The 16,167-nt window shown below is 47.2% G+C and overlaps 1 protein-coding gene across 13 annotated transcripts in view; it reads right to left on the bottom strand.

Moving 5' to 3' along the window:
* The window catches only part of EPB41L1 (erythrocyte membrane protein band 4.1 like 1), a 120,728-nt gene that overhangs the window by 54,070 nt on the left and 50,491 nt on the right, over positions 1-16,167 (bottom strand). The window contains exon 1 of one of the 13 annotated variants that reach the window (XM_015597245.2): positions 15,984-16,159. The exons of 10 other annotated variants lie outside the window; for them this stretch is intronic. Coding sequence is in view for 1 of the 3 variants with exons in the window: in XM_025039803.1 (XP_024895571.1) it covers positions 1-164 (164 nt within the window). In the remaining 2 variants the exon portion in view is untranslated. Of the gene's footprint in view, positions 179-15,983; positions 16,160-16,167 lie in introns of those variants that run through there. 2 more of the 13 variants (XM_006921770.3, XM_025039803.1) reach the window with 2 other exon arrangements.

The following is a 16,167-nucleotide window of genomic DNA, read 5'->3' as shown; positions in this document are numbered from 1 at the left end:
CGAGTATCCTGTTGGGGCAGATGCTTCTCATTGGAGTTGGCCTCCGGATGGCCGTGGCCTGCAGGGGTCACAGGGGTGGTTGTGGCAGCAGCAGCCTCAGGCTGCTGCGGAGCCTCCTCCTGAGCCTTCTTCACCTCAGAATCAGGGCCTGTCTCTGTTGTCATGGTGACCAGCACGCCTGCATTGGCATGAAGGAGAACATGTGATAGGGAAAGGGGCAGCAATGGTGTGACAGAACAGAGCGAGAGGGGCAGGAACCACGTGCAGAGAGAGACAGATGGAGACAAATGGATGAAGAACCACAGAGAGGAGGAAGGAGGGAGGGAGGGAGGGACAGAGGAAGTAGGTATGGAGAGAGAGTCATGAGAAGTGAGGGGTTAGTGGTGGCAGCTGAGGTCACAGACTCCTCCCTCCCAGCTTTGTGTCTTTATAGTTCCTCAGGGACTCCAATCTCTTGTCCCAGGTCTGGAATGTGGGCCATTCTTAGGGACAATGTGAGTATCTCTAAAGAGCTCCACTCTGCCAAGACCAAGGGACAGTCAGTGATTACTTCCAGGTAGGGCCTCAGCCAGGCTGTCTGTCCAACCACAGTAGGGCCTCACTCGGCTACTGGCACAAAGTAGGCCCTCAATAAAGGATGGACAAACTGAACTCAGCCAAAAGAGCCCTGGGCTCCAGGCCCTCCCAGCACTGACTTGGGCAGGCTCCTCATGCCCCAAGCTTTAATAATCCCTGCTCCACTGACTTCACAGGGATGTTGTCAGCACGGATCCAAAGAGTAAGACAGGAAGGCACTCTTAACAAACAAGTAGCCCTGACGATGTAGGTAGAGGTCAGGAAAACTGGGTTCAGGCCCCAAGTCGACCACAAATGGAGCAGTCACTTCACCTCTCTAGGACTCATCCAACAAGCAAGGGACTTAGAGAAATTATCTCTGGGACAGGTTATTCTTATCATTTCTCCCTTGGAGCAGGAAATGAGATGTCACAGAATCTAGAACCTACTGACTAACTATTCTCTGGAATAAGCAAACTTCAACGAGAGAAAAGGAGAGAGAATGGTATGGTCCCACTTTCATATTTAAAAAATAATAATAATAACCTCAACAATACATCTTTGTGTTTGTACACATGTAGTAAAAGATCTGAATAGACACTCACCAAACTAAGAGAGGTTAATAATTCAGAAGTGGATTTAAAAAAAATGAGAGAGTTCCATGGGGCAGGATAAGAGAGGGAATTTGACCTCTTACTTTATACACTTTGAAATTACTGGTATAATTTTAAATATACATATATATTTTTTTAACTCACAAGTTGGGTTGTTTTAAGAGGGTAAAAGCACCCATTTTGACCCCAATCAGTGGATCTTCAAAAAAAGTTTTGAAATAATACCCGGAGAACAGAGAAATGGGTAGGAACCCTCACCCCTGAATCTAGTGACTTCCCCCAAATCCATCTGTAACTTACATGACCCCAATGCTGACTCTGTGCCAGGACATAAATGAGTCAGGTCAAGGCTAGACCTGGTAGGTCCCTCCCTGACGCCATCCATCATGGAAGGCCTCTGATGGGCAGACAAATCGACACTGGGTCCACCCTTCAAGGTCGCAACCACCTCCAGGGACATGTGCCCCTGTCTCTCACTTCTTATTTGTTATTCAGTTTCTCTCCCTGCATTCTGGGGGGTACCAGCATGGCTCAAAGTAAAAACACTAAGCAGAAAGTCAGGGGCACTGAGCACCCCAATAAGCCACATGAGAGATCTGGGGCCCTGGACAGATCACCAGCACCCTTAAACTCCACTGCCTTGATGCTAAGTTGAATGCTTTGGAAGCTGGAGCTCATAGCACAAATGAAGGGTTTTGTTGTTAACGATGCTGCTATTAAGATGTGAGATGAGGAGGAAGGGAAGGCCCTGGTCCACACTGCCTCATCCCCACCCAAAAATGCTTGCCACTCATGTCATTACCCTGGGCTTTACGGGGATAACTTAAAGCCAGAGTTAAATAAAGGCTCTCTGTCGCTTACATGAAACAAATGCTGACTCCGTGCCAGGACACAAAGCGACAAGAGCTGCACCATGGGAGCTCACAGCCTTGTAAAGTCAAACTGAGACTTGTCTACCTGGCTAAAGATCTCTTCTTAGCCTGCACTGGAGGATACTGGCCATTGTGCTAGATAAGTCCTGTAGGGGAGAACCCTTAAAATAAATGCCTACTTAATTTTGCTTAAAAAAGAAAGAAACAAAAGACCACAGTCTGATCTGTATGTTTTTGCTGTAAGAAGCAGAATCCACATGACCCTCATGGGCTCAGACAGCTCAGAGGCTCTGCTGTATCTACTCCTCCTCTCTGCTTCAGTCTGGTTTCAGCCCATATTCTCTGAACTTTCCCGGGTCTGCATCTTCTTGCAATCTTAAATAAATATCCCAGTCTTCCATTGCTCAGGTCCCCACAGAGCCTGCCGGCAGTGAAGGCCTGGTGCTAGAAGAACCACAGATGAGAGGAGGAGCTGGAAGTCTTTTAAGATAATTTGATCTCTTCTTCTTTTACAGGTGAGACCCAAAGAGTAAAAGAGACTAGAGTGACAGTCGTTTGTCCTCAGACAGGTTTTCTCTGGCCCCTCCCACCCACAGCCCTCCCCACCCGGCCTCCTGACTTGACTCCCCAGATCCTAGCCCCGGGTCCATTCTTCTTTCCATGGTACTTGCTGCCTCAAACAAACCTCAACAGAACCTCCTCAAAGGCGCTGAGGTCCAAGGAGGTGGCATAAGCCACCAACAAGTACCAGAGCCAGAGCTACTTAGATAAAGGATGGCTCTTCCACTCCAGAAAGTTAAAAAAAAGATGATGGGAAAAAATCACGAAAAATATATGAATAAAAAAGCATAATACACACAGTTTGTAGAGACTGACCCTATTTTGATTGATATATATATATACAAAGATACAGAAAATTCAGCAAAGTATTAACTAAGGTTGTTTCTAGATAGCGAGAGTACAGATTATTTTTTCTCCTTTCTGTTTAACTGTAGTTCTCAATTTTTCTACTGTACTTGGAGATTGCTTGATTTAAAATATTAGAGGTTAAAAAATAAAATTTTCCAATGCACATGGCTTGGTATGACAGGATAAGAAAAAGATAGTCTGCTTAACTTTAAAATATTATTTTACTAATTAAAAATAAAAACAGCATTATTATATTTTAAAACCTAGGATGAGATCCTTCTTTATTTCCTAAGTCCAGGGATAATGGCATAGTTTTCCCAGTAGGCTACAGAAAGCAAGCCAAGAACCTGGCTGTGACTTCTGCTACAGCCAGTCACGTGGGCACAGTTCTGTCCAGACCCAGGTCAGAGCAGAATGATGGAGCCCGCTGGGCAGCCAGGATGGCCAGACACTACAGGGGATCCAGGGAGAAGCATGTGTCAATTCCCAAGAAACTCACTGCAATATGGGAGGATGATGATCACCCAGGGAACAGTTAAACACTGGTAATGATGTGACTTAGATTTGCTAGTATATCTTCCTTTCAGGCCCTAGAAGATTTTGGAGACCCAGTCATAGAGAATACAGCCTGGAGTTCTCAAAGAAGGGTAGAAAGTAGAAGATGAGGTAGAGTCAGGTTTTGAAAAAAGAGAATTTAGACAGGAGATTGGAGGGAGGGCATTTGGTCTGAGTGATCATGAGAGCAAATATAACAGGTAGTGCTATGCCAAGGACAGACAGGAAGCCTTTACATCCTGAATCCTCAGGAACAAGAAGCCTATACAGGTGAACTTCAAGCAGCCTGGCAGGAGGGACAGGTTGGAGTTGGGGACAAGTAAAGGAGCTGGGGGTGGTGCAGGTAGGCTTGGAGTCATAGATGTGACTCTGATGGAAAAGACAGGACTCCCATTACTGTGTGCCGCTGTCAGGGACTTCCCAGTCATCTCGTGGACCCCTCGAAGGGCAGCAGGGCAGGAGCAGATCTAAGTCAGACAGACCCAGACCTAAAGCCCGGCTTTGCCACTAGCTCACTCTGTGACGTTGGGCAAGTGACTTCACTTCTCTGAGTCTAGGTTGCCTTGTCAAGAAAACAGAGATACGTTTTCCTCCCTCTCAGGGTGGTGATGGAGACTGAGGAAAATAACATTGAGAAAGGGCTTAGCATGGCTTGCACCCCATAAAACAAAAACCCTGAGAAGGTCTGTAATTATAAGCGGTAATGGGAAGCCGCAGTGGGGAGTGGCCTGAGAATGAGGAATTCAGAAGTGCCCGCCCAGAACGGATGGAGAAAGAGAAGCTCTACGAGAAAGAGGCCAGCAAGGCCTGACTGATGACACTAATATATGAAAACCAGAATGCACAAGATTAGCAAAGAGAGAAGTCGATGCTAACAGTGCCTATGCCAGCCCTGTCTGGAGGAGGAGGGCCCGGTGAGGCCCAGCATGCTCACCTGGCCAAACGGGGGCCAGTCCGACAGGCTGTCAGCATCTGATGCTCTTCAACACTGCAACCACCTGCTGGCTTGCCCTCCAGGGCACTAAGTGGCTTTCGATCTAGTTGGCCTGCCAGGAGAGGATGTTCTAGCCCAGCTGAGGCAATATCCACTTGGCCTGCTGTTGTACCACTCATTAAAAATGAGTCGACAGGTTTCTACAGCAGGCCTTCCAACGTGGGTTAGCATGAGTCGGCATCCCTGGGTCCAGTAACTTGGATTTGTTCTTTTTCTCTATTCCTGCAGCCACTGCTCAGGTCCGAGCCACTCTCAGCTCGTGCCCGCATGGGGCACCAGCCTTCTCCATGGACTCCCTGTGGCCACCTGGGCCCTCCTCGGGTTTATTCTCCACAGAGGAACCACAGGACCTTTTCAAAACTCTGATTGGGTGCCCTCTTTAAAACCTCCAATGACTTCCCATCAAAAGAAAACACAAATTCTGTATCAAAGCTACAGGTCCGTGCACATGGCCCCTGCATCAACTCCCACCACTGCCTGTACCCTACTGCCATCATCACTGCGAGCCTGTCACACTGGCTTTCTGTCTGCTTCTCAACCATCCCAAGTTTGCCCCTGCCATGGGGCTTTGCCTTTAAATGGCACTCTGCCTGGACAGTGGGCTTGCTTATCTCCTGTGTCTCTGCCATCAACAGCTCATACACTTCAGATCTCAGCCTATGCACCCCTGGCCACTCTGTCTAAAGCGGGTCTCTCCTCATGCGGATTTTTTTTTTTTTTGCCATTTCAACCATTTTTAAGTATGATAATTCAGGGACACTAATTACATTCACAATGTTGTACAACAGTCACCACTACCTATTTACAAAATTTTTTATTACCCCAAACAGAAACTCTGTACCCATAAAGCAAGCATGCTGGGTTTTTTTCCCCTCATAGTAACTATCACAAACGGAACTTATATTTATTGATTGATTTACTTATTTGTTTCTATTCCTCCTCTAGAATGTAAACCCATGAAGGCAAAACTTTATCTGTCTCATTCACCATTACTCCCAGGGCTTAGTGCAGTTTCGATAAAAAACAACAAAGCGAACATTTATAAAGTTTGCTATTTGCCAGGCACTGATCTAAGCACTTTTTATCAATTAACTCGTTTAATCTTCATAATAACCTATAATAGATACTCTTAGAGATAATAATCTCTACTTCACAAAAGAAGAAACCGAAGCACTGAGAAGTTAGATAACTTGCACAAGATCATACAGATAGCATATAGCAGTGCCAGAATTTAAACCCAGGGGTCTGGAGTCAGATAGATGGGCTGGTGGATAAATGGACAAACACAGGGGTAATGGGTGGATGGAATACCAATGAGACAATTTTTAAGTTTTCTCAACTGGGGCCAGAGACCCAGACTGCTTTCACCTCAAGAGCCTTTCTGGCTACCAGCCAACCGATCTGCCCTGATGACTTAGCTCTTAAGCACCGGATTTTTCCATCCAAACTCCTGATATTATCGTCCTTATTTTACTGATGAGGACATGCAGGCCCACAGAGGCGTACCAGTTTCCCCACGGTCACGAGGCTCTGCCAAGCCTCTTTGACTCCCAAGTCCATCTCACTACCTAGCATTTCAGCAACTGCAAACGGGTCGGTCCTGCACTAATTTTTGCCAGGGGCGAGGCTGGCTGTGGAAAAACTTCCCAAGACTGAAAGGGAAATACACCAGGAAAAGCTGAACTCAGATCAGGATCATTGCTTGTTCCACTTCTTATCTGATGAGTCTTGGGCTAGTCACTTCCCCTTTCTGAACATCATCAGTTTCCTCGTCTGTGAAACAGGGATGACAGACCCTGTCCTCCCACTATAGAGACAGGCCATATAGATAAAGGATGCTACAGAGAAGGAAAGCACTTTGAAATACAAAAGTTAAAGTCACAGTAAATACAGGGAGAATATGTTATAGATGTTTATACCGGAAGCATGTCTTTGCATGCACATGCCTCACGGTGGAACGGCATGAGGGCACATGCAGCCGCATATGTCCATGGCCGTGAACAATTACTCCCTTGACAGCAAGGCTGTCTCTTCTAAATCTTGGACACTGATGACGTTTGCCCAAGCATTCTTAGAAATGGTGAACCAGGTAGAAATTAATGGTAGGAAAGAGCTGACAGAGAGAGAAATGGCCAGGGTGCAGGAGACACCAAAAATACCGAGAATGTGAGGCAGAAAGTGCAACTCTTCTGTTTTGAATGATGTTTGGATAATCATGGTTACCAAGATAACTATTTTTGGGGGGAAGTCAGGGGACACATCTTCCCCATCCCCCTATTCATTCTGGGCTGTTAGTCTCCATTTGCAGCCCCAGATCCATGTCCTGTTGAAAGAAAAGAAAAGCTAACCCCTCGAACTGTCCCTTGAGCTCCCTCGCCTGCTGACTTCTGGTTGGGTTTGGCCATTGGGAGGCACTAGCAGGTCAGAGAGAGAGGTCAGGGTATATTTTCCCAACTTCCCTCCCTGTGGTTCTGATGGTGGCTTAGCCCCTCTGTGAAAGTTCCTTGCACAGGCCCAACCATCACTGAATTCTGGGAATGCTATCCCCTCCCTCTGTTCATTCAGGCTGACAGGAGGTAATAGCTTCTGTCACTGTTAGTTTGTGGGTATCCCTTATAAGTTCCTTTAACCCTGCCCACACCTTTATTACTAACTAACTCAGTTGAAGCATCAGAGTGGAATTCCATTTTCTGCTAAAATCTGAGAGATACACCTCCTGAGAGAAAATATAACATGAATTAAAGAAGGAGGGAAGGAGAAATCTGGGAAGAAGCAGCATAATCTAGAGGTTAAGGATAAACAGGAGACAAGGAGACCTTGAACAAGTCCTTTAACCTCTGTGCCTGTGTCTTCATCTGTAAAATCGTAACGATAATCTTGCCTACTTCACAGGTTTACTGGGAAACTGAATCAGATCATGCCTATGAAGCACTTAACATTTGCCCAAACCCATACTTATGCTCAAGAAATATTAGGTATTTTCACCTTCAGTATTAAGTCTAAAGGCTGAAATGTTAACAACAGTATTCCCTTGGAGAAAGAATTACCGATCTTATTTTCCTTTGTGTGAGGTTCTCTGTGTTTTGCCATATTTCTACTATGAGCACATATTACTTTTGGAGTCAGAAAAAAAAAAGGAGAGAAAAGAAAAGCCTGAGAGAGAGAGAGAGGGAGAGAGGGAGGGAAGGAAGGAGGCATGGAGGAAGAGAGGGAAGCAGGGAGGGAGGGAGGAAGGAAGAGAGAGAAAGAGAGATGAGAGAGAGAGAGAGAGAAAGACTGACTCTGACTATTAAGACTTATCTTTCCCTCTGGAGATGATGTTACTTTCCATTGGGATTTCCCCAGTACAGAACATTTACTTCCTCAAGTGACAATATCCAGGTGGATGTGAATGAAATGACTGACTATGATGAGGAGGAGGGATGCAGAGCTGCTTCTAGGGCCCTGTGCCACTCTCTCAGCCAGGCGTGGGAGCCCCCGATGGATGCAAAGGGGTTGAAATGGGACCTGGGCCCGCAGTAGTTCTTACTGCCTGTCAGGTCTGACACAGCAGTGGGGAGATGGCAATTTGTCAGAGGCTTGTGGTACCCATGGGCACCTCATTAAATAAAATCAAGCAACGTGAAAAGCCTGCCACCCGTGAGCACTGGCTTTTTGCCCAAAGGTTTCACGTGCCACCACAGAGCCACAGACTGGTGTGCAGTTGTGGGCTGGGCACCACGTGACATGCCCAGAACTGCAGAGTAACAGCATCAGAGAGGAGAAATGCCTCCCGCTTGGACCACATTGATGATTGCAGAGGCAGACAGAGACTGCCCTATAGCCGGGCAGCTTCTGAGAGCCAGGCTATGAGCTGGCTCTCTTCCAGGCATTGTCTCATTTGAGCTGCACAAGAAACAAATGGGGTAGGTGGGCTTATTCCCCCTCACACCCCAGCCAGCTTGGCTGGCCAAGGTCACACAGCTAGTGATCAGGTACAGCCAGGGCTACCACCCAGGTCTGCTGGCTCATGGTCCCATGCTTTCCCCCCTCAAATCTGCTACATCCCACGACCTTCAACTTGCTGTCAACCATGTAACCAAAGTTACCGTTGCTCTGGATGTAGAAATAATAACAGCAGTATCAACCCCTCCCACATGCAAGGCACTTGACAATTTAAAGGATCTTTTTATAATCATCATTTCACATGGGCCTCACTGATCGGCGGTTGGTGAGGGGGAGCATAGAACGACAGTTACAAACATGGGCTTTGGATCAGAGTTTGAATCCTAGCTCCACTGGCTTGGGGACCTTGGGCAAGTTACTTAACCTCTCTGAGAGCTAGTTTGAGCATGTAAAATAAGAATAACACCCCCTACACCTCAAAGGCCATTTAGTGAGAATTAAATGAGAAAATGCACACAAAGGTCAATCTGGTGCTGTGTTTGCTCAAGTGGCAGTGATGGCTCCCATCAGTAAGGCTGTCACAACCATATAGATGGAAAAACTGAGTTCTGGAGAAGGTAAAGAACTTGTCAAATCTTAAAGAGGATTTTATGAATTGGACCTCAAAGGCAAGGGAAGTAAAAGCAAAAATAAATGAATGGGACTACCTCAAACTAAAAAGCTTCTGCTCAGCAAAAGAAATCGTCAACAAGATAAAGACACAATCGTCCAAATGGGAAAATATACTTGCAAGCAACACCTCCGATAAGGGCCTAATATCCAAAATATACAAAGAATTCATATGACTCAATAAGAACAAAAAAAAAATGATCCAATCAAAAAATGGGCAGAAGACTTGAACAGACACTTCTCCCCAGAGGAAATACAAATGGCCAACAAATATATGAAAAGATGCTCAACATCGCTAGCTATTAGGGAAATGCAACTCAAAACCACAATGAGATACCATCTCACATCTGTTAGAATGGCTATCATCAACAGGACAAGCAATAACAAATATTGGAGAGGATGTGGAGAAACAGGAACCCTTGTACACTGCTGATGGGACTGCAAATTGGTACAGCCACTATGGAAAACAATATGGACGTTCCTCAAAAAACTAAGAATTGAGCTACCATATGATCCAACAATCCCTCTACTGGGTATTTACCCCCAAAGACTTGAAAATGCATATCCATAAAGATATTTGCACACCAATGTTCATAGCAGCATCATTCACAGTGGCCAGGACATGGAAGCAACCGAAGTGCCCTACGATAGATGACTGGCTAAAAAAGCTGTGGTACATATATACAATGGAATGTTACTCAGCTATAAGAAGAGATAACATATGCCATTTGTTACAACATAGATGGAACTCGAGAAAATCATGCTAAGCGAAATAAGCCAGACAGGAAAAGTTGAAAATCACATGATATCACTTATATGCGGGATATAAACCTAAAAACAACAAATGAGCAGGACCAAAAAACAGAGGCTCATGGACATGGACTATAGACTAGTAGTTACCAGAGGATTATAGAGTAGTGGTTACCAGTGGGGTAGGGGGTAGTGGTTACCAGTGGGGTAGTGGTTACCAGTGGGATGGGGTAGGGGAGGAGAGGGGAGGTAGATGAGGTAAAGGGGGTCAAATACAGGGGGTAGGGAGAGGGTGAAGTGGATAAAGGGGATCAAATATATGGTAGCTGAAGGAAACTGGACTTTGGGTGGTGAACACACAATAGAATATATAGATGTCAAATGATAATGTACACCTGAAAATTACATGATTGTATTAACCAACGTTACCCTAATAAACTTAATTAAAAAAAAAAAAAACTTGTCCAAGGATACTCAGGGTGTAACCAGCAGAGGGACCTAGGCAGCCACTTAGAGTATCCAAAGAAAATTTGAAATTTCAGAGGTGAGCTTTATACTGGGTGAGTGTAAGAGGGGTTTCTCTCAGACATCGGCACCCTTTGAGGGTGACAGAGACAGGGAGCCCTCCCATCAGGCCAGCCCTCCACATCCTTGCCCCTCAGGTTCCACTGAGAAGGGAGGAGGGGAGAGAAAAAGAGAGGGAGAAGCAGCAGACCTTCCCCGGCACCGAGCATGAGCTCCCAGTTTCTGACTCTTTCTCTCACTTGATTTTCTTTAATCGTTTAAACACTATTAGAGTTCACTGTCAGCTTTTTTTAGATTAGAGTAAAATTGGAAACAACTTCCAATGTCCATCGACAGGGGGCTGGCCAAATTAATGGGGATTTATACATTACCTGACTTATAAAATTATTGCATACCTATTGTGAACATTTTTTGAGACAGACTTTATATATTCTGACATGAAAAGATATCGATATATCATTAAATGGAAAAATGTAAGTCGTAAAACAATAATACAATTTATGATCCCCTTCTAGTGCGTATGCTTATGTAGTTGTAGAAAATATTCTGAAAGGATACACACCACACTGTTATCGTTGGCCACTTCTAGAGAAAGGATTTGGGGTGGGGAACCAAGGAGAGAGAATACACTTCTGAATTAGGATTTTTCACATATTTCTTTTGTAATTAAAACTAAATATATATATATATATGTGTGTGTGTGTATATATATATATATATATATACATACACACCCATATATACACACACACACACACACACATATATATAATATTTTTAAAGATTTATTTTGGTCAGTCTTACTTACTTCCCACAGTACCTGCTGTAACTCTGTTTCTGCCTATTCTCTTCCAATCTCTATCTATGGTCATACCTAATTTTACAGCACTTTAATCTCAGTGCTCGAAATTTTATGGGTTTTTTTTTTCCATTTAATATTAACTGTATCAGAAATAGTTCCATATTTTTATATCATCATTATCATCGCAGCTAACATTCATGGCTGCTACACTAATGTGCTAGTCACAATGCTAAGAGTTTACATGCCTTAAATCATTTAGTCTTGATGACAATCCTAAAAGGAGGTACTTGGACTATTCACATTTAAATGGGGAAATTAAAGCTTAAAAAGATAAATTGATTTGCCAATACCCTACCATTAGTAAGGACAAAAACTAGACTTGAGCCCTGGTCTGTGTGCATCCTAAGTCCCCTCCACCCGCCTCCCCTCACAGATAATGAGTGATGAGTGAGAAGAATCTCGCAAGTAGGATGAGGAGACTCAGGTCCTGGGTCTCACCATTCTCGCGACCTTGGACAAGTCACTTCCTTTCTGCTTTGTTAACTCAAACAATTATTTCACCAGACAAGCATTTGCAAATCACTGAGCTACATGCTGGGGATAGAATAATGAATAAAATATGAACCCTGCCCTCAAGGAAATTAGAGCCTAGCCTCAATCTCTTCATGCACAGGAAAGATCTAACCCCTGCCCTGCCTCTGTCACAAGCACATGAAATGAAATGAATAAAGGATGCAAAGGAGCTTCACAAGTGCACCGCTCCAGTGCTGCAAGATAAGTATTTCTGTGGCTGTTCGTGGCTGCATATTATTTTATCCACTGGATGTTCCAAAATGTTCTCAATCATCTTCCTATTGTCAGGCACTTAGTCCCAATTTGCTGCTATTATAGAGGAAGCTCGGATGGGGATTCATTCATCCAGAGAAAATTATTCAAAAGAGAAAAAGAAACAGATACACAAAAAAGATACTGTACAACCTTCAAATGACTAAAGGAAGACAAGTCCTTCATCTTAAACTCACGAGGCCTCAGAATGAAGTCATGACCCTGGTGGCCTCCCCAACCCCAAGCTGCTCCTCCCCGACCCAGCAGAGCCACCCACCAGTGGAGGGGACATCTTACTGCAGTTTCAACCTTCTTCCCGCCCCAGCACTCCACGTCCATAGGGCTGGTCCACCTCCTCCTTGTGGTTCTTACTATTGCCAAAGGGACCTTCCCAAACACAGTTCTGTCATGCCCCAGTGCATGCCCCGTGCAGACCAAACACCTGCAAAGGTTCCCAAAGCCTCCAGGCTCCTGTCAAGTGAAACACCTTCGCCTGACATTTAGGAGAGATGGAGGGCGGAAAGAAGTAATGTTTACTGACTCTCTGTGATACGCCAGCACTGCACTAAGTCCTCTACATAACAACAACCAAAAGTGGTCTCTATGAAATAGGTGTGTTAATCCACAGTTTACAGATGAGGAAACAGGTTCAGACCAGCTAAGTGATGTGCCAAAGGCCACATAGCTAGTACACAGCTACAAAGCAGAGCTGTGACTAGAGCCTAGGTCTGGTGGATTTCAGAGCTTCGTCAAAGACGCAAACACAAGCTGACTTTCTGAGTCACCTCCCAGAGCCCCCAGCCCCCTGCACCATCTGCTCCACGCACACCAGATCACCTGCTCTTCTTCAGAAGCATCCCCATTTCCTTTCCCTCTGACTTGGGGGAGTGGGTGCCTTTCCCCAAAAACTATCAAAATTCCACTTGGCCTTTGGTGCCCAGAAGCCTTCTCTAATCACCAAAACAGGAACCCACGTTTAGCAAATCCAACAGCTCGCCCTTCCCCTTTTGCGGGTTGTGTCTGTGCCTCCTGGCTAGACCACAGGCCCCTTTCAGGAACATGGCGCTGACCCACACTGCCTGGATTTGAATCCTGGCTCCCCCACAACCTAGCTGTGTGACCTTGAGCAACTGTCTTCCCCTCATTAAGCCTCAGTTCACTCAATGTGCAAAATGTGAAGAAGAAGAATTTTTATCTCATAGGGTTTTGTGAAGACTGTATGAGTTATACAGGTAAGCCCTTAAAAAAGTGCCTGGAATGTAATAAGTGCTCGATAAATACTGGCTGTTACTATTTTTATTCACAAGCTCCCACTACTCCCACTCCTAAGCCATCTGCCCAGGCTCAGGTCCCCTCCCTACATGGCCACTTCTACCCAGTCCTAGCTGGTACGCTGCATTCCCACCCTTATGTTTCCTGATCATTAAGGCCCCACCGGACGTGGCAGGGAGTGAGTGTGAGGGCCAGCCAGTCTTCCCTGATAGCCAATGGGAGCAGAGATTCCAGAGCACCCCACTTCTAAAGGAACCTGGCCAAGAAGCAGAAGGTCAATGCCAACCTCTCTCTCAGGCCTCCCAACCAGTACCTCTCCACCCCTACCCCTCAGGACCACTGGAGCATGTGGGCCACAGAACCTCCCTTCCTTCACAGAGCTGACCCTCAGACCTCTTCACCTAGGCCAGTCCTGGCATATCAGTCATCCGGCTCTGCTGGACACCAACTTGGTACTCCCAGACACTGCCCCAGGCATAATGTCATGGTAGAGAGAGGGGCTCTGAACTCAGACAGCCCCACCCTTTCCAGCTGTGTAACCTCAGGCAAGCGCCACAACCTCTCTGAGCCTGTTTCCCATCTGTAAAAAGTAGATAATAATAGCACTTACCTGACAGGGTTGATGTGAGTTGATATAAAGCACCTACCACACTGCATGGCATACAGTAAGTGCTTAATAAGTGCTGCCATTCTGTTTAATATTGCTATTACTCCACGTAGAGATTATTACTCTCTTTTAATAAGTGGGGACACACAAGCACAGAGAGGCCCACAGCAATGTCTATGCTGGAGCTAACGGAGGCACTTCTCACCTTAGTCTGTCTAATCAAGAGATCCTCTCCACCACCCGTGGAGGCTCAGGCCCAGAACATTCCTGAACACCCACAGTCTTCTTGGCTCTGTACACTCCCAAGAGGGTCCAGTGCTACCACTTGCCTGTTGCCCCAGCCGTGGTCCATTATCTGTGAGGCAGGCTGGCCTCTCTTCCTCACTTTTTTGGGGCAAGGATTAGGGGGCCAATGTAAGGCCCCTTATAAGGGGTAGCCTCAGGCTCTAGGCTATAAGGGTCAGCCCCTGTCAGTGTGCTGGGTTTGGGACAGCTGCAGTAAAAGGGAAGCTGGCGTTCGGGCTGCAAGAATCCCAGACCAAGAGATAGAAGACCTGGTACATTAGCACTGGCTCTCCCACTCAGTTGCTATGTGACCTTGGATAAATCACTCTTCCTCTCTAGGCCTCATTCAACCTTTCGACATTTACCAAGTGAGCACTATAGGACCAAACATTGCTCTCATATGAGCAACCCTCCATGAAGCTCAAAGAGCTCAGCCCAGGGAACTACCAGGTGGCCCAGGAAGGGTTTCAATAGGAACAATGCCCCCTGCACTAATCTCCTCCAGGAGTGCCTTGAGATGCCCCTCAAAGAACCATACTCTACACACCACGAATACTGTGCCTAGTGTCACCCGGTAGGCATGACCTCAGGCTGGCCAGCAGAAGTCAGCTCCATCCCTGCAAGGAGCTGGCAGAGCCTCCCTGGGCCACAGTGGCTCAGAGAGGAGGCTGGCACAGGCCGCCTCTGCCGCAGGCTCCATCTGGAAGAACGGGTGGGCAAGCGGGCACACAGCCACTTCTATTCTCCACACCCTTGCCCAGGACAGGAAGCACTAAATCTTCTAGGATCTTCTGAGGGCACCGTCACAGTCCCCGACTCTCAACCTGGCCCAACTGCTGCTGATTCTGGAAGACTTCTAATGCTGGAGGGTACTGGGGAGATGGAGCAGCTGGACCCCACACGGCCTCAGAGAGGTCCTAAATCCAGTCCTCTTATACTCCCACCTTTGGGTGCAGAGGAGGTGCTATGCAGATCCAGAAGTGAAGGCAGGAACACGTGGTAGCGTCTCTCCCCCACCAATGCATCCTTGGAGCTCTGGGAGGGGGAAAGCAAGGACCATGGCCGGCAGTGGAGGGAGACCGGCATCCTCAGACCTCCTTGTCCAGCCCCTTAATGTCCATGGATCACTCTGGGCCATAGCTCCACCATGCAGTGGCCTGGGCACCTGGTGAGTACCCTGGTCGATATAGTCATTTGGCCCCCGTCTATGCCCAAGACCCCAGCCTCTTAGTTCCCTGAACATCCCCAAGTGTGAAGGTGCCATATGCTACTGGGGCCCACAAGTCCCTCTAATCAGTGGGGTCAACAGCTGTCAAAACAACGCCAAGCCAGAACCATAAAGGTTCTGGGGCGAAGGCCCATCCCCCATCTTTGGGAGACTTGGAAGGGGAGTAGGATGGGAAGGGAGCCTGGAGTGAAGAAAGGTCTGTAAATCAGAGGGTGAGGATGAGGGACGAAGTTCCCCGGCATCCCACCCTGCAGCCAAGCCAAGGAACTGTCCTGCAGCACCTGGAGTGGGGGTGGAGAGACCCAGAGAGCCCTCGACCATCACGGAGGCGACAAAAGTGGTCTCGGAGAACAGAGTGGACCAGCCGGAAGAGGCCAGCACCCAGCAACCTTTCATCCCTAAAGCAAGCATCAGCCCACCACCTCCCTGCCTGTCTCTCCAGGCCTTGGGGAGGCTGCAGAGCAGGGAGGTTGGTAGGAACAGCAAGGACCACCCCCACGCTGGCCAGGGGGCAACAGCCTGCAAACTCGGTTCCTCCCAGTCTCACCCCGAGTCTTCCCCTGCAGGGCTGGAGTCTGGGCCTACACGTATGGAGCCCCCAGCCCCTGTGCCAACTGATCTCCCCCATATGCGTACCTGGGCCTGGGAGTTCCCATCTTGGGTAGGCTGGGTGAGGGTCGCCCCCTCTGCTCCTGCGTGTGGCAGGCCACGGGGCAGGGCAGGCGCGCAGGGCAGCGGCGGGCTCTGCGGAGCAGCTTGTTCCGCGACACCCCCGCCCGCTGATGGATGCCGACTGCAGCAGCGGCGGCGGCGGCAGCGG

This window comes from Pteropus alecto, unplaced genomic scaffold, assembly GCF_000325575.1.
Source record: "Pteropus alecto unplaced genomic scaffold, ASM32557v1 scaffold45, whole genome shotgun sequence".
NCBI lineage: Eukaryota > Metazoa > Chordata > Mammalia > Chiroptera > Pteropodidae > Pteropus > Pteropus alecto.
The sequence above is the reverse complement of the archived record's forward strand: the minus strand, read 5'-3'. Positions and strand labels throughout refer to the sequence as shown.